Source organism: Chlamydomonas reinhardtii, chromosome 10 (genome assembly GCF_000002595.2).
Source record: "Chlamydomonas reinhardtii strain CC-503 cw92 mt+ chromosome 10, whole genome shotgun sequence".
NCBI classification, from domain to species: Eukaryota; Viridiplantae; Chlorophyta; class Chlorophyceae; order Chlamydomonadales; family Chlamydomonadaceae; genus Chlamydomonas; species Chlamydomonas reinhardtii.
This window is the reverse complement of record NC_057013.1, coordinates 3,253,424-3,275,307: the sequence shown is the minus strand read 5'-3', so window position 1 is coordinate 3,275,307 and position 21,884 is coordinate 3,253,424. Positions and strand designations below refer to the sequence as shown.

Here is a 21,884-nt window from a genome sequence, read left to right as displayed (position 1 = left end):
CGCCCCATGCAGAGTCGCGGGAGTCGTCTCGCACCCCGGCATAGACTCCTGAACCTAATCGGATGAGCATTTCTCTGTAAGCACAGTCTTATATAGCAGGTCACAAAGGGAACTACGCAACGCTGAGACACTACAAAGTCAGATTGCTTTCTTCTCTTTGCCCTGTGCTGTATTTGACAAGCAGTTAGGCCAAAATGCAGCTACCGGTGACGGTGCTCAATGCTAACACGAAGCGCGAAACGGGCAAGAAGGCCCAGTTTGCCAACATTGCGGCAGCTAAGGTGTGCAGAGAGCGGGAGCCGGTACCTGGCAGGCTGCTTTTCAGGTCGGAGCTTCAACAAAGGTTTGATCGCAGGCTGTCGCGGACATCATTCGAACCACGCTGGGGCCGCGCTCCATGCTTAAGATGCTCCTAGACCCCAACGGCGGAATTGTGCTCACAAACGATGGCCACGCCATCCTTCGTGAGATTGACGTATCCCATCCGGCAGCCAAGGTATGTCCGGTGTGTGCGGGCGGTCCGCGGCCAACACTGAAAGGTCTTCTTTGGCGCGCAGTCGATGATCCAGCTGAGCCGGACGCAAGACGAGGAGGTGGGCGACGGCACCACGTCCGTCATCATCCTAGGTAAGTATAGCAGCCTATCGGGAGACGGTCAGGGATCGGGAATTCGCGCGGCCCCGGCGGCCCCTCGGCTGCGCGGCACCGACACCCGCGTCCCTCAACCCCCGCGCCCCTACGGCTCTCGCACTCCCCCTAAATCCTCGCAGCTGGCGAGATGCTCCACATGGCGGAGCCTTTCCTGGAGAAGAACATTCACCCCACGGTGATTGTCCGCGGCTTTGCTAAGGCGCTGGAGGACTCAGTGAAAATCATTGACGAGCTGGCGTTCCCCATCGACACCAACGACCGGAAGCACATGATGAACGTGGTCAACAGCTGCATTGGCACCAAATTCACGCACCGCTTCGGCACGCTCATGGCGGTGCGTTCGGCGGCATGCGTGGCTCGTTAGGGCGAGGGCGGCCCTTGCAAAGGAGGGGAAAGCGGCTGGAGCATTGGGCTTGCACAGGGTGTTTGATGCCGGGTGGGACTCGGGACAGGGTGCTGCCGGTACTGGAGAACACCACGTTTGCAGGGGCTGCACACCGCACATGTGTTTCCGAGCGTTCGTGGGTGTGGCATAGCTGCTGAACCACAAGGCCAAAGCCCGCCAGTGGCCATCGGAGCAGAGGTGCCCTCGCCCACGCATGCGGCCGGGCGGCCAGCAACACAGCTGTGGGGGAGGGGGTAGCGCCAGCGGCAGACCGCTCTTGATTCGGCAGCAACTGCGGCGGACCACCTGCACAGTCGGCAGGGAGCAAGCAGAAGGGCGGGCGGCGTAGGCAGCGCATCATGCAGCGGTACGCGGTAGACATGCAGTGGAGCTGGGAGCCCACGCACAGGTTGGGGCCACGGCGAACGGCACGAGTGGCGCTGTCGTTTCGGCGCTGGCGGCGGGTCCTTGGAGTGCGGCGGACTGCCCCCGGCTGCACTGCAGCTCGGTTGCGGCAGCACAGTGCGGTGGTGACAGCCGCTGCTGCCGGGCTCATCAGGGCCTCCCGCAGCCCGGCGGCCTCATCACATGCGGCAAGGGAGCGGGGCCAGCAGGGGAAGAGGCAGGCAGGGGCGGGCGCACCGGGCGTGTGTTGCTGCGGCTGGTCGGCGTCAGCTGTCGGGTCGGTGCCGGCGCTGGCGGCCACACCCTGGCTGCAGCCGCTGTCGGGTTGCAGCAGAAGAGGGAGCGGGGCTGGGTTTTGGCATGCAGAGATGGCAGCCCACCCCGTCAGCATCAGCGGCACGGCATCAGCGGCATAGCTGTTTTGGGCCTGGTGCCAGACCGTCGCGCCCAGACGAGGCACGGGGCCGCAGCCACCGCCTGTCCTGCCTCTCAGCCCGTCAGCGCTGCGTTGGGCCGTAATCGCCCGCCCCATCCCCATCACCCGCCAGACCCGCACCGTCACGTCGGTGACCACACGCGCCCACACCTGCGCCGCTCTCCCCTTCCTCCTCACGAACCCCTCTACCCCGTCCCACCCGCGCGCAGGAGCTGGCTCTAGACGCGGTGGAGATCGTGACTGTCAACCACGGCGACCACAAGGAGATCGACATCAAGAACTACGCCAAGGTGGAGAAGATCCCCGGAGGCCAGATCGAGGACTGCCGCGTGCTCAAGGGTGGGTGCTGGAGTGGGCTGGGTGGGAGGTGTGTTTTGGGGGGGTGGAGGCACTGAAGGCAACGGGCGAGGAGCGGACAGGCCGTGGGTGAGCAGGGCGGTAGCACTCGTGCAATGTCGCTCATGCGGGGCTCTGACTCATGCGGGGCTCTGTGTCGTTGTCCGTCTTTCCCATCCATATATCACTCCGTTCTCCATGAACAGCTACACATACACCTTAACGCCATGGGCCACCCTTACCTTGTTCCCTCTGCCGCAACCTCGCAACCCCTGTCCCGGCAGGTGTGATGTTCAACAAGGACGTGGTGGTGCCGGGCCGCATGCGGCGGCGCATTGAGAACCCGCGCATCCTGCTGCTGGACTGCCCGCTGGAGTACAAGAAGGGCGAGAACCAGACCAACGTGGAGCTCAGCAAGGAGGAGGACTGGTGCGTGGGTAGCAGAGGGTGGCGGCGGGTTGGTTGGGGAATGGAAGAGGCGGTGGTAGAAGTGGTGGTGGCGGGGGCGCGGGCAGCGGGTTGGGTGCAGCGGGTGCCAGGAGGGGCAACCCGAACGCGCACGAGATACGCCCTGGGGAGCGCTGGGTCAGCGCGAAATGTCCATGATACGCCACGGCGCGCGCTTTACCGCTATGGTGGAGCTCGGCAGCCTGCTCGGCGGAGGCGTGCAGCTGCGGCAGTCGATACAGCAGAGGCGGCCGTGTCAACTGGAGGACACGCAGCTGGAGTACGGCCAGTAGTCCTGGCGAGCCGGGCCCGAGCTTGCAGGCCCGGCATGTGCTGGCGCGGCCGAGTGCCCGGGGTGCGCCACGGCGCAACCAGGGACTGGAGCAGCAGGGGCAGGGGGTGCTGGGCCCACTTCACCGGCTACCAGCCAGGCCGCAGACCTGCGTAGTGGCAGCTGCGCAGCGGCTTATGGCGCTTTGCAGCTGGGAGCGGGCGGGCGGGGCCGGCAGAGGAGAGCGGGACAAGATGCAACCGCAGTCACGCGCGCCTTCCACCTTGGCAGCCGCTGATGCGCAGTTGCGGACCTCTCGTGCATGTTCATGCGGTCTCGCGCACCCCTGCACACACACACGCGCGCGCCGCTGCACCTGCACTTTCTAAACACACATTCACAGGGCGGCGCTGCTGAAGCAGGAGGAGGAGCAGATCCAGCGCCAGTGCGAGCACATCCTGGCCTTCAAGCCGGACGTTGTGGTCACGGAGAAGGGCCTGTCAGACCTGGCGGCGCACTACCTCACAAAGGCCGGCGTGTCCGCCATCCGCCGCCTGCGCAAGACCGACAACAACCGCATCGCGCGCGCGTGCGGCGCCACCATCGTCAACCGGTGGGTGATCGTGAGGGCCCGGGAGGACAGGGGATGTGGTGCAGGAGGGCGCCGTTTGTCCGGGCATTTTGGCAAAAGCCGCCCGCGTTGGATGTGAGCGGTGCTCGTGCCTTTCACAAAAGGGCGAGTTCGGCTGCCGTCGCCGCGCCAATTGCGGTCCCCACCAACAACAACATTGACACCATGACGACGCTCCTTGCTGGCAAACCCCCGCAGGACGGACGAGATCAAGGAGTCGGACATCGGCACGGGGGCGGGCCTGTTTGAGTGCGTTAAGATCGGTGACGAGTTCTTCACCTTCATCGTGGACTGCAAGTGCGTGCGGGCGAGGATGGGGAAGGGCGCCGGTGTGTTTGTGTCGTGTGCAGCCGGGTGAAGGCTCGGTATGTGCTCTGCTTGAACCGTACGGTATGTGCCCTGCTCCTCCCCGCCCGCGTCCCCCCCCCTCCAGGGCGCCCAAGGCCTGCACGGTGCTGCTGCGCGGCGCCTCCAAGGACATCCTCAACGAGGTGAGAGCCGCCACCCCCCGCCTCCGCCCGCCAGTGTGCAGCAGGCGCCGTTGAGCTGTCCGCGCGCTTCAGCCGCAGCTCACGCATGCACTGAGCCAGGCTGGGCCATGAAGTGACACCTACACAACACCCACGTCGCCAAACTCCCACCCCTGTTCCCCACGCACTCAACCCACTAACCCACACACCCCGCCTAGCTAATCATGGTTGGCTCGTCCCCGCCCTCGCCCATCCTCCAGGTGGAGCGCAACCTGACTGACGCCATGGGTGTGGCCCGCAACATCTGCCTGGACCCGCGCCTGGTGCCGGGCGGCGGCGCCTGCGAGATGGCGGTCAGCCACGGACTGGCCATGCGCGCCGCAACCGTGGAGGGCGTGGAGTCCTGGCCCTACAAGGCCGTGGGTGAGTTGAGGCCACTGGAAGATCGGGCGGGGCGGCGCGGCGCGGCAGCGGTACAGGTCATGGGGAAGCGAGGTCTGAGAGCGGGTAGGCTGGGCTGGGGGTTGGTTGTCTGCCTGCTCTGGCCTGTGGGCGCCTCGGCACCCGGCTTTGGTGCCGTGTACCGATTGCTAAGTGCGTGTCCACCATCCCGGTCACCACCCCCACCACCCGCCACTGGGCAGGCGTGGCCATGGAGGTCATCCCGCGCACGCTGGCCCAGAACTGCGGCGCCAACGTCATCCGCACGCTCACCAAGCTGCGCGCCAAGCACGCGGAGAGCGCCGCCTGCTGCTGGGGCATCGACGGCGAGTCGGGCGAGGTGAGCAGGCCGTGGGAGGCTCGCGGGCTGGGTGGGGGTAGGCGCACCGCGTCGTCTTCCATACCGCGACCTGTGGAGGCCGCGGTCTACAACTACCCCGCACCAAACGCACCCACACAGTCATCTGCTCCCCAAGCCGCAAACTTCCTCTAGCCTCGACCCGCGGTGACACCGACCCGCCCTGACCCCAAACGCCACAAAACACACTGACACACACGCAGGTGAAGGACATGAAGGAGCTGGGCGTGTGGGAGCCGTACCAGGTGAAGGCGCAGACCATCAAGACGGCGGTGGAGAGCGCGCAGATGCTGCTGCGCATCGACGACATCGTGAGCGGCCTGTCCAAAAAGGACAGGGGCAGCGGGCCGCGCGGCGGGGCGCCCGAGGTGGAGGACCACGACAACGTGGACAGCGAGCGCATGCTGGCAGAGTAAGGGGCCGCTGCTGAGGTGCTGGGGTGTTGGAAGATGGGGCGGCCTGTTGTGGTGTATGCGTGGAGGAGGAGGAGGAGGAGGAGCGGGTGGGGTTGGGGCAGTGGGGTTGGGTGTCACGTGGGTGTGTGGAAGAAAGCCCTGGCGGCGTACGTAGGTAGGGGCGGAGGGGCTGGAGGTTGCGTGGGTGGGGGAGCACAAGAGCGAGCGAGCGGCGGGCGTTGCGGTGCGGCTTCGGTTCCAGGTGGCAACCGCCGGTCGTGCATGCTGTACATGTGTGTGGGCGCCCCTGGAGGCGCAACTAATCAGGAAAGAGGGAGGACGTCATGGCGAGAGAGCATTTGACTGGCTTGGACGTTCCCGGAATGTAGCAACTGAGTTCCTGCTGGGGGCTTGACGTCACCGGGGGTGCGTCGGCTGAAGGGCACGCCATTGCGTGCACAGCGGACGTAGGGGTTCTTAACTGGGTTCTTAAGCTCGTGCTGTGGGTGTGGCGTCTTGGCACCCCACTAGCAAGGCTGCCGGCTGGGAGCCACTGGTTTGTGCTGTAAGGCTGGATGGAATTTGGGTTCCTTGGTCTCACGACATTGCTAGGGGTCAGCCCGTGTTTCCAGCGGCGCTCATGCGCCTACCAGCCTCCATTCAGTGCTCCAGCAGGCCCTGGCGCCACCACAGTGCCGCACCACACCGCACTGGAGCCACATTTTGATTCGCCGTTGGCCGCCGCCCGTGCCACTGGCACCAGGGGTGCTACGGGCCGCGCGTGTCGGCTGCCAGGCTGCAACAGGCGGGGTTGCCACACAGCACCTCGCCCCCACCCCCACGCCACAGAGCGCGTGGGATTGCGCTGCCACAGCCGCGTAGGGCTCCTATCAGGACAGCCCACGTCGTGCCAGGGCACAAGGTGCAGTGGATGCCGCTTCTGTTCCATTACCGCCTCAGACCGGCCCTGCAACGGATTCTGCTGCCTGCAGTTTCGTGACCTAGGCGGCCCGGAGTCTGGCGCCACCGCGAAGGCCGTGGCGGGCTCCCGAGCCAAGGCGCGGCACTCCTCGGCACTAGGGCCGTATGCTGGCCGCACACATCGCCCCGGCATGGACCACTAGGAGGGGGAGAGCTGCAGGCGATGGGGGATGGCAGTGGCATGGTGGCGGTGCTTCACAGTTGCATTGCCCCAGACCGGCGATGTTGCCTGAGTGGCTAGCCCCTTCCCTGGTTCCGCGGCGCCTGTGCTTATCCCCCTCGCGGCTCGCGCTGAACCCCGCCTCGACCCCCGCAGCCAGCCAGCCACCGCGGTGGGCCCCGGCAGCGCCACCACCGGCGGCGCCAGCCTGGGCGGTGGCGTCATGCCCGGCCGCGGCCAGCCGCCGGAGCAGCAGCAGGCGGCGGCGCAGCAGGCGGCGGCCGCCATGTCTGGGGTGCTGCCGGGCGGCCCCTTGCAGCTGGAGCCCCGGGAGCAGCGCCAGCAGCGCGACCCGGTGAGGCCGTGAGGCCGTGAGGCCGTGGCGGAGAAGCCGTGAGGCCGTGGCGGAGAAGGGGGGGCGGCAGGGTGGTGCGGCAGGGTGGAGCGGCTCCTGGGCGATTCACTGGCGGGGCCCTCCCCCCCGCCCTGCTGCATGTGTCATCCTGCTCTCGCCAGCATGCGCCATTCCGCTCTGCCTATGCCGGCGTGCCCCCCGGCCTTGCGGCTGCGTGACTTGGGCCCTCCTCTCACTCCTCCCTCGGTTCTGCCTTGCTGCCGTCTGTCTGCCCGCCTCCCACCTACATCCCCCTCACACCGCACCTGCAGGACGACCGCGAGCTGGGCTCCCTGGCGGAGGTGCCGGCGGCCGAGATGGGCGTGGCGGGGGCGCCGGCGGTGCACTCGGAGCAGGAGGCGGCAGCGGAGGGCCGCCGGCAGCGGGAGGAGCAGGAGGTGAGCCTTGAGCGCGTCGCGTCCGCGTGTTGATGGTGGAGGAGACAGGAGAGTGGAGGGGCGCCAGCTGACGACGGGTGACGGTGCGGGAGGCCCGGCAGGGTATAGCAACGAGCGGCAGTGGGACTCGGTTTGGTGGGACTTGTGAAAGAGAGGAAGCAGGGCTCCTATCTTAATGTCTCCAGACATTAATCGGCCATTTTGGCCGTTTCCTAGACATTCCTCCCGGGGGCTAATGTCTGAAGCAAGACTTTGTTGGCCCGGGTTTGGGGCGGGTTTTGTCCGAGTTCCTATGGGGAAGCCCCCAAACCGCCATGTGCCCAGACAAAAGACGGCAGCCACCCAGCCGTTTTTGTCTGGAGCTAGACATCACCCCAAAAACAAGATACGACCCCTGAGAGGAAGGCAACGACTCGGTGTCGTTAATGGCTTTGTGCAGCGACTGTGGCCGGTGCTTTGCAAGGCCACCAAACTCATCAGCTCCCGCCCGCGCGCCTTCTGGTTCCCCTCCTGCCCGCCGCCCTCCTGCTGCTGCCCTCCTCCTGCCCCTGCTCCTCATGCTTCCGCCCCCTGGCCCTGCCCCTGCTCCTACTGCTGCTGCCCCTGCCCCTGTCCCTGCCCCCACTCCCGCCGCTGCCCCTCCTGGTGTGCTGCCTGCAGTTCCGTGACCTGGGCGGCCCGGAGTCTGGCGCCACCGTGAAGGCCGTGCCGGGCTCCCGGGCCAAGGCGCGGCACTAGGCGCGTGCGAAGGGACACACGGCCCCGGCATGGGCCGCTAGGAGAGGGAGAGCTGCAGGCGATGGGGTTGGCAGTGGCATGGTGGCGGTGCATGGCAGTGGCATGGTGGCGGTGCAGAGGGTGCACGGGTCTGGTTTACGTGCAGTCTGGTGCATGTGGTGGTGTGGTGCTGTCGTGGCCGAGTCTCCCCCTCCGCCTGCTTCCACTCGTGCTGCCAATGTCTGTCAGACAAGAAAGTGTGTAGACCACGGTGCTTGCCGGGGCACATCACGGAAGCGGAACAGTGTTGCATATGTAACACGCGCACATGGAGCAATCACCCTGCCTGCCTGCCTGTCTGTCCAGCCACACGCACGCCTGTGTGGCATGTGACATGGGGTCCCACTTAGCGCCATGCCCTGAGCGTCAATCCTTATAATCAACACAGCCTCGAGCTCTTCACACGACCTAGCCTAATGCAATTTACAAGTCCTAACTAAACAATGCAGCCACCCGATTAATTCCTGGTCAATGCTTATTCCGACCGACACCCCACACAGCGCGAGCCACCCACGCCGCGGCCTCTGCCACAGGCGTCCGGTGCCCATACACAAACACCCAACAACTACCCCTCCCCCCAAGTTCAATCCTTCTCGCACGTAGCTCACATCGCAATCCTGCGGCCGCTGTTGCTCGCCCGCGGAGCCGGCACTCCCCCGCCGGCGGCTCCCGCCGCGCCCGCTCCCGTCCCAAACGCCGCTGCCGAGTCCGCCGCCCGGCCTCCACGGAAGCTGCCACCCGCCAGGCCCGCCGCCGGGGCGCCCACGCCACCGCCCACCATCCCCGCCGCCGCCGCCGCCAGTCCATTGCTGTTGGTCCGCGCGCCCTGACCGCTGCTGCTCAGCCTCATGGGCAGCGGCAGCGCCCCCACGCCGCTATTGCTGAGCCGCAACGGCGGGGTTATAACCCCCACGCCATTACTGCTCATGCGGAAAGACGGCCCGCCCCCCACACCCACACCCATGCCCATGCCGGACCCCCCACCATTGCCGCTCCAACGCATGGCGCCGCCGCCACCGCCGGCTCCGCCCGCGCCGCCGCCGCCGCCCAGGCCGCTGGTGCTGGTGCGGCCCGAGCCCGGCGCGTCACTGCCCACCGGCCGCACCTCCACAACCTGTGAGCCGTTGAGCGGTACGACGAAGGCATGGTCAGACATGGCAGCACAGGGCGGTCAGTGCTCTACCCGCAGCTCACGGCCACAACTACCCCACCCATGGTTTGCAGCCCTGTCCTCCCCACCCTCGCGTCCTCCTTACGCCTCCCTATCCCTCCCTCCCTCCCTATCCCTCCCGATCCCTCCCTCCACACCTGCAGCTTGGACAGCTTGGGCGGCGGCGGCGGGTCCTGGGCGTCCTCCAGCAACCCCATGAAGGTCACGCCGTCCACAACCTTCTCAGCCACCGGCGCGATGGCGTACGCCTCCAGCCGCAGCCAGTGCCCGAACAGTTGCTCCGGGCGAGACACCCAGGGCAACAGGTCGGCAGGACTGATCAGCGGCCCCACGGCAGGAGGCGCGGGCAGGGGCGGCGGCGAGAGCAGCGCCGTGCCGGGCCGGGCGTCGGCGGCGGATGAAGCGGGGGATGGGGCGGTGGATGGGGGAGCGGGGGGTGCGGGTTGCGGGACCAGGAGTTGGTTGTGGGCGTCGGCGGAGACGCAGGCGGCCACGCAGGTACGGCGCGCGACGGACTCGCCGGGCACTATCTCCGTGAGGTAGACGTTGAAGAGCCAGCCCTGAGGGGTGAGGGGAGAAGGACAACATGGGCGGGTTGCTCGTGCAACAAAGGGACGGGCTGCGCCACGCACGTACGGCACACTCCCGCCGCCGCCCGGCACGCTTCCCACCTGCACATCCGCCGGCTCCTCCACCCGCGCCACCAGCTCGTAGAAGCCCTTGTCCGTGTAGGCCGGCTCGTCAGCCGCACCGCCACCGGACGGCAGCAGCAGGTCATGCACACTGCGCTGCTGCGGGTGCTGCTGCCCGCTGCCGCCGCCGGCGCTACCGCGCCGCGCCGCCGCCGCGGCGGCGGCTTGCGCCGCCGCCGCCGCCGCCGCCTCCCCTGGGTCCCCGCCCTGCACTGACAGCCGCGCGCGGCCCAGGGAGCCCGCGGCGGTGGTGACCTCCACGGAGGGCAGCTCGTCGACGGCCCCGCGGCGGGCCGGCGCGCGGCCGCCCTTGGACCGGGCCTTGGCGCGCGCCTTGGCGGCGGCGGCGGCGTGCTGGTTGAGTGAGGGGTGCGGGTACTGCGGCACCGGCTTGGGGTGTGAGGGCGGCGAGCGGCCGTGTGTGTGGCCGTGGCTGCTGTGGCCCTGGGCTTGGCTGTGGGGACGCGGCGGGCGGCCATGCGGCTCGTGGGTGCCGTGTGCGGCGGTGGCGGCGCCTTGCCTGCCGCCGCTGCTGGTGCTGCTGGTGGTGCGGCGGAGGCTGCTGGCGCCGCCCCCAGTCGGCGAGGCCGGGCGGTGGTGGCTGCCGGCAGCTGCAGCCGCAGCGGCCGCAGGAGCAGCCGGGGCGGCGGTGATGGCGGTGGTTTGGTGGCTGTGGGGCCGCGGCGAGTGCACGTTGGCGCCCCACTGCACGTGGCGGCGGGCGGCCGCGGCGGCGGCGGCGCCAGCGGGCGAGCTGCCGCCCTCGTCCGAGTAGCTGCCGTAGCTGCCTGCCTCCTCGCCCTCGGCCTCGTCCTCGGCCTCGTCGGCCTCGTCCGCAGGCGTCTCCTCCGCTGCCTGCCCCTCTGCCAGCCCCTCCCCGTTACACCGGTCCTGACCCGGCGCCACAGCCCGGGCCTCGCCCTCCTCCTCATCCACCTTATCGTCATCGTCTTCAGGAAAGGCGGCGGCGGCGTGGACGTTGCGGGTGCTGGGGCGCCGCACGACGGAGCCCTTGCGGAGCCGAGCCCCCGAGCCCCCGGCCGCCTCGCCGCCCTCCTGCGCCTGCTGCCATTCCTCCTCCACCTCATTCGCCTCCACCGCCTGCTCCTCCTCCTGCTCCTCCTCCTGCTCCTCCTCCTGGCCGTATGCCTGCTCACCCGGCGCCCGTTCCACCAGCAGCTCACGGCGGGCCGCCGCCGCCGCCTGCGCCATCAGCGCAGACGGGTCCGCATCCCGACCGCCGGCTGCCCCCGGGGCGCCGCCCTCGGGCTCAGGTGCGGGCGTCGCCGCGCCTGCCGGGCCCCGCACCCTCGACCCAGCCACCAACTCCACGTCTGTGGTGCCAAAGCCCGACCCCAACTGCACCTGCGCTTGCGCCCGGCCGCCACTGCCCGCCGCCGCCGCATCCGGGTGTAGGTGCGAGTAGGGCTGTGACGCCGCGAACTGCCCAAACGTCGGCCACACCCCAGCTGCCGCGCCTGCAGCAGCCCCTGCGCCGCGGTTTGGCATGCTGGGGGCGTTGGCCATGCCAAAGGGCTCGGGGCTGACGCTGCGGGAGGGGCGGGTGGAGGGGCCGCGGGAGCCCAGCCGGCTGCCGGCGCCGCTGCCGCCTCCGGCCGGCCCCGCCGCCGCCTGCTGCGCTAAATAGGCCGCCAGGTACTCCGAGCCGCCAGGAGCGCCCGCTGCCAGCGCCGCCGCCGTCGCCGCCGTGGTGGGGTCGCCGCCGCCGCCCAGCGCCGGCCCGCCCGCCGCCAGCACCTCGGGATCCGTACTTTGGATTTCGTACGGCGCGAGGCCGGCCGCGTCCGCGATCCGGTTCCACAGCGTCTTGCGCGCTGCCGACAGCGCCCCGTGCCGGCGCCGCGCCAGGCTGGCGTCGGCAGCCGCCGCCGCCGCGCCGCTGCCGCTGACGCCGCCGCCGGGTGCGGAGGAGGTGAGCGACATGCCTGTGCGGCTGCTTAGCGCGCTCTCCTCCGGCCGCAGGCCCTGCTGGTGCTGCGGGTGTGTCCTGCTCAAGGCCTCGCCCGCTTCCACAATGCCCTCCAGCCGCCCGCTCCCTCCCGCGCCGCCAGTTGCAGCAAACGCAGCGGTGTAACCGGCGCCGGCGGCGCCACCCGCGCCGCCTGGGCCCGCCGACATCGGCCGTGCGGCCGCCGCCGACGCGGGTCGTGATGCGGAGGCGGAGGCGGGCCGCCGCGCCGGCACCAGCTGCGGCCCCACCGGGTCCCGCACCACCAGACCGTTGCTGGGCCCGCGCTTGGGCTGCGTCAGTGCTAGCGAGCGCGGGTCCACTCCAAGGTTGCGAGCCACGGACTTGGTCACCGCGGGCCCCGGCGACACAGGAGGCGACCAGGCGCCGGCGCCAGTCGCACCGCCGCCGCCGGCGTCACGCGGCATGGTGAGGCTGAGGCTGCGCCCGTCGGCGGCGGCGGTGCCGGTGGCGGAGAGCGATGGGTAGGCGGAGGCCGGCCGGCGGCGGCTGACGTAGGCGGCGCTGGAGGCGGCATAGGGCGAGGCGGCGGCGCCCGCCATCGCCGCCGCCGCGGCCGCTCCAGCTGCGCCCGGTGCGGTGGCGCCCGGGTAGTGGAAGCTGGAGGCGCGCAGGTTGGCGGCGCCGCTGGCGGGCCGCGCGGAGAAGGGCCGGCGGCGCTTGGGCGAGAGCGTGTTGGCCGCACCCGCCGCCGCCGCGTTGGGGGCGGAGCCCACCACAGCGCCAAGGCTCGCCACCGCCCAGGCCGGCCGCGCCGCGGCGCCGGCGCCCAGCGGAAACGTCGCGCCCGGGTGCGCGGTGGCGTGGATGGGTGCCGAGGTGGGCCGGACCCCACGGCCTGTGCTGCCAGCCGCGGCAGCGCCGCGGGCGCCGGCGCCGCCGGCCCCTGCACCCGCTGCCGTGCCGACTGCGCTGGTGGGCCGCTGCCGCGAGTGGCCGTAGTACATCAGGCGCGCGGATGCCGACAGTAGTGGCCCGCCCCCAGTAGCCGGCACCCCGTGCAGGTCTCCCACGCCGCCGGTCAGCACGCCGCCTGCTGTCCGTTTGGGCGAGCCCGGCCGCCCGGTCGGCGAGCCCGGAGCCGCTCCTTGCTCCCCTGCACTGGTGCCTGCGCCCCACGCCGTCCGAACGCCGCCGGCGGTGCCCATAGCTGCCGGCGTGCCGCTGCGCGAGCCCGTGCTCACCAGGCCGCCTCCCCCTCCTACCCCTGACGCTGGCGGCGGCGGCGGCGCCAGCGGCGCGGTTGTGGCCCGCAGCAGCCGCTCCGCCAGCTTGCTGGCGGGCTGCGAGGTGGGCGCCGGTGACAACTTCATGCTGGCCGCCGCCTCCACTGCACCCTGCAGCGCCGCAGCCAGCGCGCGGGAGGCGCGGCCGCTGCTGGCGGCGGCGGCGCCTCCGGCGGCGCTGGCGGCACGCACGCCGCCGTCGTGTTTGTCTATGTTGAGTATGGCGGTGATGTCGTCGTTCCAGTCCAGGACGTGCGAGTAGCGGTGCCGCCGCTGCCCGGTCGCGCCGCCGCCGGAGACGCTAGCGGCGCTGGCGCTGGCCGGGCGCTGCCGCGTCGCAGTGGCAGAGCCGCTGACGGCAGCAGTGGCAGCAGTAGCACCGGCAGTAGCAGCAGCTGCGTTGCCGCCGCCGCCGCCTGGCGGCGTTGCGGGCTCGTAATAGGCCCGGATGCGGGCGTCATGTGCATCCGACTTCTCAAAATCAGTGAGGATCTGTGAGTAGGTGCGAACAGCCTTGCGGACCATGGTTGAGTCGCGTGTCGACTGGGTAGCTTCACGAGGCAGCTCAGTGTGAGCTAGGGGCTGCGTGTGTGGTGGGCCATGGCGACCCTGAACCGCGCCCTGAACATGGGGTCAGTTGTATACAACCTGCAGGCGAGGGGGGAGCGCGTGCTGTGTGACTTGTCGCGAGGGTGCCCAACCCGCTCCCATACGTCCAAGCCCGGGATCAGCACCAATGTGAGAGGACACGGTTGTGTCATTCCCATCATATGAGGCCAACGTTTTGCCAAAGTGTGCGCGAGAAGCAGAGGACGCGGACCGCATCGCCATGCGGTTTGGTTACCGCTCAAATGTCTCACCTACTAAAGACACATTTTGGTCAGTTGCGCAAAGTTCAAGTGGTTCCGCCGAGACAAACTCCGGGGGTTGAATGCCACTGTTTAGAACTGTGGCACTAAAAAACGCAGGACCTCCTCTTGACGCTGGTTGTATTTCAACAGGTTGATTGTGAGCTCAATAACGCCGTAATGTTAACAGGTCTTTACGAGGTTGCAAGTGCACGCTGCAACTCAGAAAGGGACTATAAGTGTGCTGCAGTAGGATTATGAAGGTATTAAGCACAAATTGGTATGCATTGCAGGGTAAGGGGCCCCATCGAGTGAAGAAGTCAAGAACACCGGATCGCAATGACGAAACGACGCGAAAGTTAGTGAGTGGTTACGTCCCCCTCCCGCAAATATATGTCACAAGTGACGAGGTGCTTTCCAACTACAATATCGCCAAGTACAGACGCTGGAAACTGGTGGATGGACCCCAGAATTCGGCAGCTCTACAAGAGATTGATCTTTCTCGGCCGCGACTATCCGCGGGGGCTCACAGACGCCCGCAACAAGCTCCAAAGCGCGTTCAAGCGCCCTCTGGCTGAGAACACTTCGCTGGAACAGGCCCTGGGCAGAGGGGAGTACGTGGCGCGCGAGCTTGAGGCCCTGGTCTTTCTCGCCAAGTACCGCGCGCTGTTCAAGCGCTACGGCGAGGGCGACGCAAGGACGCCGCTCACGGTTGATTCAGGGGGGGCTGCAGCGCATCAGGGGGCTCGGGGGTTCACTGGTCCATCAGCGCGCAGCAGCGGCGCGCCAGCCAGCTCTGGGCCACGCAGCGGCAAGCCACAGCCTTCGTCTGGCTGATAGCCATTCCACGTGCGTGCCGACACACATTAAGTAAACACACCATCATGCAGGCCACAGCCACAACAATGACAGGTCCAGGGCTTTCCAGCACTTCACTGCGGGCGCACGCAGCAGTTGTCGGCGGGGCACGCCAGCTGAGCACTGCCTGCCACCGGCTGCACGTGGCCCGCCTGCCGCCGCCGCTATTCCGCCGCCGCGGCGAGGCGGTGGCAACAGTGCAGGCACTGCCGCCGAACCCCTTCCTAGGAGCCGCTGCCGCCACGACCATTGTCTCACAGGCGGTGTCGGCGCCGTCCCTGACGGAGCCGGCTCCGCCTGTGCCTCCGCCTGCATCAGGCGAGGGCGGCAACTTCGCTCTGGCGCAGCGGCTCCGGCAGCTGCAGGAGCAGCAGCAGCAGCAACAGACACAGACATCGGGACAGCAGCAGACACGGCTCTCGGACACGGCGGCTGTGATGACGTCAGCCCAGGAGCCGGGATCTGGCTTGCAAAGTGCTGCCGCTGCGGCGGACGCCGAGGCCGACGGCGGCAGTAGCAGTGGCAGTGGCAGCGCAGCCGGTGCCGCGGACAGCGCAGCCACGCCGTCATTCTGTGAGCCGGAGACCCTGACCGGCCTGATGCGGCAGTTTGTGGAGCGGCAGGAGGGCTTCGACTCGGGAGTGCAGGTGTGTACGCGTGTGGACGCCTGTGCGTCCGGGGCGCTATGGTTCGGTGTTGGCGTCCCCGCACGGTGGCGCGCAAACTGCGGAGGCGCCCGCCACTCAGCGCCCCAACCTCTTGGCCGTTGTCGCCCGCAAAACTCCGCCCTCACTGTTCCCCGCCCCCGTCTCCCCGCTCTCGGCCACCTCTGCTGCTATCGCTGCCTCCCCACCGCGCCCCCAGATGGACGGCCTGCTGGCCTACTACCGGCGGCTGGGCTGCAGCCCGCAGCAGATACAGGCGGCGGTGGTGGAGGTGGCGCCGGCTGGGGCCGGGGCGGGCGCGAGCCTAAGCGCCGAGGTGCTCACGCAGCAGCTGCAGGTACGAGCGATTGGGCCAGCACGGTCGCGGTTGCAGGTGCAATGGTGGCCTTGGATGCAGCCTGTCACGAGGGTCTTGATTGCTCGGTGTGGTTGTGAATGCCAAGGTGCATGTCGCGTCTTCGTGGTCGCAGCTGGCGGCATGGGAGCTCGTGGCTGCGGCGGTGGCTGCGGCGGCCCTGGCGGCGTATCAGTCGCGGCCGCGGGGCTGGTCGCGCAAGGACCTGCTGGAGGTGAGCGTGAGCGCGTGTGCGTGTGTGCGTGTGCGTGTCCGGGTATGTGCGTACGGTATGCGGTGAGGACTGGGACTCACGGGCGGCGGCTGGCGAACAGCCCGGTGGAGCTCCAACCACCGTGTGCCAGCCAACGCCCGCAGCCCATGTGTTCGCCTGAGGTGAAAGCGCACGTGCTCGGGCACGCCTGCGCCCGGCGCACAAGCAATCGACGTCGCTGAATACCCTCCCACTCTGCCTTATCCACCGGACCTGCCGTGCTTTGGTCGTGTGCTCAACCCCGCCCAAAATTTCCACCTTTGCCTGCATCTCCGCTCTCACTCGCAGGTGCGCGCCAGTGCCATCGCGGGCAAGGGCCTGTTTGCCACTGCGTCCATTCCCTCGGGCACTGTGCTGGGCGCCTACCCGGGCCGCCTGCGCAGCGGCGCCGAGATGCTGGCCAAGTGCGAGTACGCGCCCATGGCCTCGTCCTACGCTTTTCGCACAGGTGAACACGTGCCGGTATGGGGCACAGGCGGGACTGCAATGCGGGGTGCGGGTGGGCGCGCGGTGGGTGGGGATTGTAAGTACCAGCCCAAACTAAACCAAACCAGGCCAGGGCGGGTCGGTCGGTGCCTGCGGTCGGGGCCGCGGGCCCGGGCAGGTGGTCAGCCGGTGGCGGCACGGTAGTAGGGATGCATGCGGGGTGGCAAATTGATTAAGGCCTCTGACTGGATGAAGCCTTGCCAGTGCCTTGCCGACACCGGCTGGGCTTCCTCGATGTCCCATGCCCCACTGCCTCAACCATGCGGCACACTAACAACCCGCACGTGCCCATGCGTGCAGGCGACGGCTCGTTCTTGGACCCCACCGACACCACCGGCCAGCCCAGCCCCTACCCGACGCCGGGTTTGTTCTGGCCGCTGCCCTCGGACGTGTCGCTGTGCTTCGCCAATGAGCCGCCCAAGGTGAGGCAGGGTTTTGACGGCTAGTATGTTGCTGTAGGGGCGCTGGATGCTGGTGTCACAGTCTGGCAGCAGGTGATTTCTCACGCGACAGCCATTAGCTGCCTATGTGCAGGAATGCCGTTGCGAAACACCCGCAACCGTGACCCGCAACGCGTACCGGACGGTCTTTGGGTTCGGAACGTCGGGTATGACGGACTGTTTCAATATGCATCCATGCCCACACCCCCAACAGGGATCCCTCGGCACCAATGCGTCGGTGGAGGACGGGTCAGCGGCGGGGGACCTGCATTTCGTGGCCTGCCGCGACATTCCTGCCGGCGCCGAAATTCTCATCGATTACGGGATCAGCTATGATAGGTCGAACTACGGCAAGTAGTGCAGGCTGCAGGCGGCAGTGGCAGGGAAGGTGCATGTGCAGCATTTCACCAGTGGACCGGGGCGTGAGCTGCTGGGATCCAGCGTGCGCCGTGGTGGTTGCGACGGAGAGGCCATGCACACCGTACCGTAATTGCTTAGTGCCTTGTTGGTGCCTGGGCGGATTGTGGTGTGAGGGAGCGTGCGGGTGGGCCTCGTGTTGCAGGCTAAGGCCGCCCGGCTGGTGTGCGCAGCTCGCGGGCGTGGCAGTGCGCCAGGGTGAAGGCCAGAGGGGCCGCTGTGGGGGCTGAGCCCCGGTGCGAGCTCCAAGGCGATGGTGGAGTGGCGTCAGTAAATATGATGCGGTAGTCGCGGAGGTGGGGACGTGGGGTGGCCGCACACGTGCCGGATGCAAAATCTCCCTCGCTCCTCAGCGCGACGTTAATCGGACGTACACGAAAGATGCTGTTGCATGTGCAAGGGGGCACGGGCAAGGTTTCCTCTCCAAAAACGGAAGGGGGACACGGCGCAGCGCAGCGTCGGAGTGGCGCACTGTTGCCAGGAACGGGCTGCGGTTGGCGAACCGCCCGGGGAAGCTTCAACCACCGCGTGCCAGCCTGCGTCCAGAACCAGCCTGCGTGTGCATAGGTCCCTCCGGCGCGCCTTCCGACACGCGCGCTCTCGACGCGTGGGCAATGGCTGGGCGGGGTTACAGCGACACCGCTTCGAGACTCTCTGAACACACCGCTGCTTCCGCAAGCCACATGGATGAGTAGACACACCCAGCCCCTGCTTATTGCATTCCAGCTCGAGCGGCTTGGCGCGCTCAGGAACCCTATTACGGAAGCTAATGTAAGGCATTTTAACAGACATTTGCATTAACCGCGATTGGAGAGCCAGCGAGCACGCTTGCAATAAGAGGCAATGTGCTGTTAGCGACTGGGAATGCACTGTGAGGAACGGGCGATTCCTCGCTTGGCGCGCCCGCCGCGGGACGAGTGCGGGACGGCAGGACGCGTCCATACAGCCGGCCGGCCCATCGCGCCCCCATAAAAGCCCTTGACCCCACCGCTAGCTCATAATACATGATCAGAAGCACACGCACGCTCCATAATTGAAGCACACACCACCTGGTGCCTCTGGCTTTCGGCCGAACCCCACAAAATGAAGACAAGTTTCTTTGTCGTCGCGGCTGTTGCGTTGTATCTGGGTCAGCTCGCGCTTGCGGCTCAGCGCAATCCTCGCACCGATGAGGACATCCTTCCTGGTGAGCGTTGCGCACGTTTGGTGCTTCCCGCGACTCCGACATGCGGCCTCGATTCCGCAACCTGTCTCACTCCTCGACCCCGCTCGGTCCCTTTGCAGGCTGGATGGGCACTGACTTCAAGCCTGATGTGGTCCAGCCCGACTTGATCAGCCACCGCCTTGGCAAGATGAAGGTACGCGACAACATTCCGGGCGAAGTCTGGGGGTCGCCCTTTTTACTATCACGTAACGCTGACTTCCCGCGCTACCCTGAACCGTAACGGGCACAGGTTCTTGATGCTGATGCCCGCATTTTTCTGATTGAGCACTTCCTTACCGACGGTGAGTTTTCGGCGCCCAATGGCGCAGACAGACTTGAGCAGCGCCAGCCTCTGCTGTGTACATAAACACATTCCTATGAAGATTAGCGCAGTTAGCCAACTGTGACACGCCTTAGAGCGTGTTGCAGCTGTTGCCCCACCCTGGCTTCTCACCCCTCCCTTGGCCCCTCCCCCCCTTTCCTCTCCCCCCACAGAGGAGGCCGACCACATCGTCCAAGTCTCTGAGCGCCGTCTGGAGCGCTCGGGCGTCGTCGCCACCAACGGCGGCTCTGAAGAGTCCCAGATCCGCACCTCGTTCGGCGTCTTCCTGGAGCGCGGCGAGGACCCCGTTGTCAAGGGTGTAGAGGAGCGCATCTCCGCCCTGACCCTCATGCCCGTCGGCAACGGCGAGGGCCTGCAAGTGCTGCGCTACCAGAAGGAGCAGAAGTACGACGCCCACTGGGACTACTTCTTCCAGTGAGTTCGGGATTAACAGCAGGGCGATTTTGGCAGGCATGTGCGTGTATCGTCTGCCCCAGCTGCAACGCTCCACTTGACCTCGGCACCTAGGAACCTGTTGCTGACTACCTGCTGCCCTCGCCCTGCTTCCCTCCTCCCCCCATCCGCCCCGCAGCAAGGACGGCATTGCCAACGGCGGCAACCGCTACGCCACCGTACTCATGTACCTGGTGGACACCGAGGAGGGCGGCGAGACCGTGTTCCCCAACATCGCAGCCCCCGGTGGCGAGAACGTGGGCTTCTCCGAGTGCGCGCGCTACCACCTGGCCGCCAAGCCCAAGAAGGGCACCGCCATCCTATTCCACAGCATCAAGCCCACCGGCGAGCTGGAGCGCAAGTCGCTGCACACCGCCTGCCCCGTGATCAAGGGTATCAAGTGGTCTGCCGCCAAGTGGATCCACGTCGGCCACTACGCCATGGGTGAGTAGGCAGAGTAGCGGACCGGGCTCTTGAGCCTTGGGCCGGAGGCATGACAATGGCGGCGTATGCCGGGGATGTTCTGCCTAGATTAAACCCCACCAAGAATCCCCTTGCATGGCACGAACTCACGCTCGCCCCGCCCTCTACCTCCCTACCACTCCACAGGCAACGAGCAGGCTGAGATGATTGAGCAGCACCCCCAGCCCAAGGTCAAGCCCCAGAACCTGCCCCCCGGCTGCGAGGACAGCGACGAGATGTGCCCTGACTGGGCTGAGGCGGGCGAGTGCGAGCGCAACGCTAGCTTCATGATCGGCACCCGCGCCCGCCCTGGCAAGTGCGTGGCCAGCTGCAAGCGCTGCGACGTAGTCGTGGACACTGGCGCCGAGCGCACGCAGTCGGAGTGGAAGAAGTCGCAGACCGGCAGCCGCCGCAGCCTGGGCGCCTAAGCAGCTAAAGGAGCTAGAAGCGGCCTGAAGCGACAGCGTCTGGCGGCTGGCTTAGCCTATGGTAGAAGCCGCGCAGCAGCGTACATGGTATGTGCGATGTGCGTGGGCGTGTGACTAATCTTGACGTTGTGTGCGGCAATGGTTCTTGCGTTGTTGACGCGGGTTTGAACGCAATGACTGTCACGGATCATGACCCAATCCTAGAAATTGTTGATTAAATGATTCTGACCAAGGCTGCGGGCAGGCGCCTGCGTGGGCGCGGAAGCGGTCGGGGCCAGCGGTGGCGGGGTGCGGCGTTCATTGCGCAAGCTGCCCACCACCGCAGGCCGTGGGTGATGCTGCCTTGAAGCTTAGTAGACAATAAGGCGTCTTGAGAAGCCAGAAAGCCAATCGTGCTGCATATGAAGAGGTCTGCCAACAACATGGGGTCTTATCGAGAGCATTTTGGATGGTGATCCGCGCAGTGGCAATTACCGCCAAATGACCTTTAATCCATGGTTCAAATGGGTTTGTTTGTGTCTGTGGGCACACTAGTGACCTGATTCTATATTGTACTGCCCTCTTGCGTTTGATATAACTGACGCTCTTTCGTTTGAAGTGTGGCTCGTGCACATGTGATGTGTATTGAGGATGCCGCAGGGGTTGAGACGACATTTGCGAAGACGAGACATGCGGGAGCTGTGATTTGACGCAGTATCCTTCGTTGATTAGGGTACACGATGGTTAGGGTTGGCGAGACATGGACTTAGACAGGTAGGTCATGTACAGGGCATGCATTTGGCAGTGTTTGGGTTTAGGGTTTGCAAAGGGGGCGGTCGAGCGCCAGTGCGGCCAGCACCGTGGGCAGGGTTACGAGACCCTGCGCCTCCCCTAAAGCATCTCGGAAGAGGCTGCTGTAACCACGACGGTTGCAACTACCCTCTCATGCGCAAAGGACGAAACTGTGGGCACACACATAACGGCGGCAGGGCGGACCCGCACATTCAACACGGTAGCCCGTATACCTCAAACGGGTACCAGGTCTCATATCGGTACAGCCGAATCAGAACTGTTGGACAGAGGCAGGGTTGCGGACAGAGGCCACCAAAAGAGTTTTCGCCGGGGTTACCGTAGTCATTGTGAAAGCAGGTGGCTCACGTACTCATGCCCACGTCCAGCCGTCCAGGTGTCTGGCCGTGAGCCGTCGTGCACGCTCTGTACACGCGCTGCATCTAAGTGCCCTTTGCCAAGGGTGCAAGCCCTGAGTCCAAGGCCTGCTCGGCCGCGCACGCAGTATAACAGGGATGCAACCTTAGGCCTTAGGTCACCGGCCCATGGCGAAGTGGGCCAGTGGCTGACGTGCATCCTTGCTGATGTGGACCAACTTTCTCACACCCTCAACCAGTTGGCAACGCCTCGCGGTGCCCTTGTGGGGCTTGGGCTGTCACTTGGTGCTGGTGGTCAGTAGCAGCGCGGTATACGGTTTATTATTGTATTTAAACGATTGCTGTTGGGGACAAGCCACGCGATCGTGGGGTGGAGGGATTGGATGAAAATGGAGGAAGGGGAGTCGGGGGGTCGTTGGCACGCGGTCGTGCCGGTCATGGGACGTCCCGACTCAATCTTCTTGGCACGCGGTTGCTTCCTACAGAATACTACAAAATTTTCATCATGCTGATCGTATTAACAGCTAGTACTC

General features: G+C 66.7%; 4 protein-coding genes across 4 annotated transcripts; 3 read left to right on the top strand and 1 right to left on the bottom strand.

Annotated features, from left to right (window-relative positions):
- Positions 1–59: 59 nt before the first annotated feature.
- CHLRE_10g443250v5 (uncharacterized protein) lies at positions 60–5,807 on the top strand. The gene is made up of 12 exons (XM_001690285.2): positions 60–281; positions 356–496; positions 558–627; positions 771–985; positions 2,087–2,216; positions 2,498–2,642; positions 3,335–3,544; positions 3,761–3,859; positions 3,996–4,053; positions 4,293–4,455; positions 4,677–4,813; positions 5,035–5,807. The coding sequence occupies exons 1-12, from the start codon at positions 195–197 to the stop codon at positions 5,245–5,247; spliced, it is 1,668 nt and encodes a 555-aa protein (XP_001690337.1). The 5' UTR covers positions 60–194; the 3' UTR covers positions 5,248–5,807.
- A 2,364-nt stretch (positions 5,808–8,171) lies between these two features.
- Positions 8,172–14,119, bottom strand: CHLRE_10g443150v5 (uncharacterized protein). Its single transcript, XM_043066827.1, has 4 exons — positions 13,876–14,119; positions 9,779–13,663; positions 9,245–9,667; positions 8,172–9,050 (listed from the first exon to the last, which is right to left on the bottom strand). Exons 2-4 carry the CDS (start codon positions 13,538–13,540, stop codon positions 8,541–8,543), a joined length of 4,695 nt encoding a protein of 1,564 aa, XP_042920224.1. The 5' UTR covers positions 13,541–13,663; positions 13,876–14,119; the 3' UTR covers positions 8,172–8,540.
- A 160-nt stretch (positions 14,120–14,279) lies between these two features.
- On the top strand, positions 14,280–17,855 carry CHLRE_10g443100v5 (uncharacterized protein). The gene is made up of 6 exons (XM_043066826.1): positions 14,280–15,368; positions 15,586–15,723; positions 15,857–15,955; positions 16,283–16,442; positions 16,781–16,902; positions 17,135–17,855. Exons 1-6 carry the CDS (start codon positions 14,769–14,771, stop codon positions 17,276–17,278), a joined length of 1,263 nt encoding a protein of 420 aa, XP_042920223.1. The 5' UTR covers positions 14,280–14,768; the 3' UTR covers positions 17,279–17,855.
- Positions 17,856–18,351: 496 nt separating this feature from the next.
- On the top strand, positions 18,352–21,855 carry CHLRE_10g443050v5 (uncharacterized protein). Its single transcript, XM_043066825.1, has 6 exons — positions 18,352–18,523; positions 18,622–18,695; positions 18,792–18,843; positions 19,037–19,298; positions 19,456–19,760; positions 19,926–21,855. The coding sequence occupies exons 1-6, from the start codon at positions 18,421–18,423 to the stop codon at positions 20,204–20,206; spliced, it is 1,077 nt and encodes a 358-aa protein (XP_042920222.1). The 5' UTR covers positions 18,352–18,420; the 3' UTR covers positions 20,207–21,855.
- Positions 21,856–21,884: the final 29 nt, after the last annotated feature.

What these genes read in the sequence shown, in the direction of transcription:
- CHLRE_10g443150v5 (XM_043066827.1), bottom strand. Translation starts at nt 13,540, where the DNA reads ATGGTCCGCAAGGCTGTTCGCACCTACTCACAGATCCTCACTGATTTT. An exon ending in AGGAGCCGGCGGATGTGCAG is followed by an intron (nt 9,668 to 9,778) that starts GTGGGAAGCGTG and finishes CTCACCCCTCAG; the next exon opens with GGCTGGCTCTTCAACGTCTA. An exon ending in CCAAGCTGTCCAAGCTGCAG is followed by an intron (nt 9,051 to 9,244) that starts GTGTGGAGGGAG and finishes AACGGCTCACAG; the next exon opens with GTTGTGGAGGTGCGGCCGGT.
- CHLRE_10g443100v5 (XM_043066826.1), top strand. Translation starts at nt 14,769, where the DNA reads ATGACAGGTCCAGGGCTTTCCAGCACTTCACTGCGGGCGCACGCAGCA. An exon ending in GCTTCGACTCGGGAGTGCAG is followed by an intron (nt 15,369 to 15,585) that starts GTGTGTACGCGT and finishes CCGCGCCCCCAG; the next exon opens with ATGGACGGCCTGCTGGCCTA. An exon ending in GTCCTACGCTTTTCGCACAG is followed by an intron (nt 16,443 to 16,780) that starts GTGAACACGTGC and finishes CCATGCGTGCAG; the next exon opens with GCGACGGCTCGTTCTTGGAC.
- CHLRE_10g443050v5 (XM_043066825.1), top strand. Translation starts at nt 18,421, where the DNA reads ATGAAGACAAGTTTCTTTGTCGTCGCGGCTGTTGCGTTGTATCTGGGT. An exon ending in CGATGAGGACATCCTTCCTG is followed by an intron (nt 18,524 to 18,621) that starts GTGAGCGTTGCG and finishes GTCCCTTTGCAG; the next exon opens with GCTGGATGGGCACTGACTTC. An exon ending in ACCGCCTTGGCAAGATGAAG is followed by an intron (nt 18,696 to 18,791) that starts GTACGCGACAAC and finishes TAACGGGCACAG; the next exon opens with GTTCTTGATGCTGATGCCCG.
- CHLRE_10g443250v5 (XM_001690285.2), top strand. Translation starts at nt 195, where the DNA reads ATGCAGCTACCGGTGACGGTGCTCAATGCTAACACGAAGCGCGAAACG. An exon ending in TATCCCATCCGGCAGCCAAG is followed by an intron (nt 497 to 557) that starts GTATGTCCGGTG and finishes TTTGGCGCGCAG; the next exon opens with TCGATGATCCAGCTGAGCCG. An exon ending in CACGTCCGTCATCATCCTAG is followed by an intron (nt 628 to 770) that starts GTAAGTATAGCA and finishes AAATCCTCGCAG; the next exon opens with CTGGCGAGATGCTCCACATG.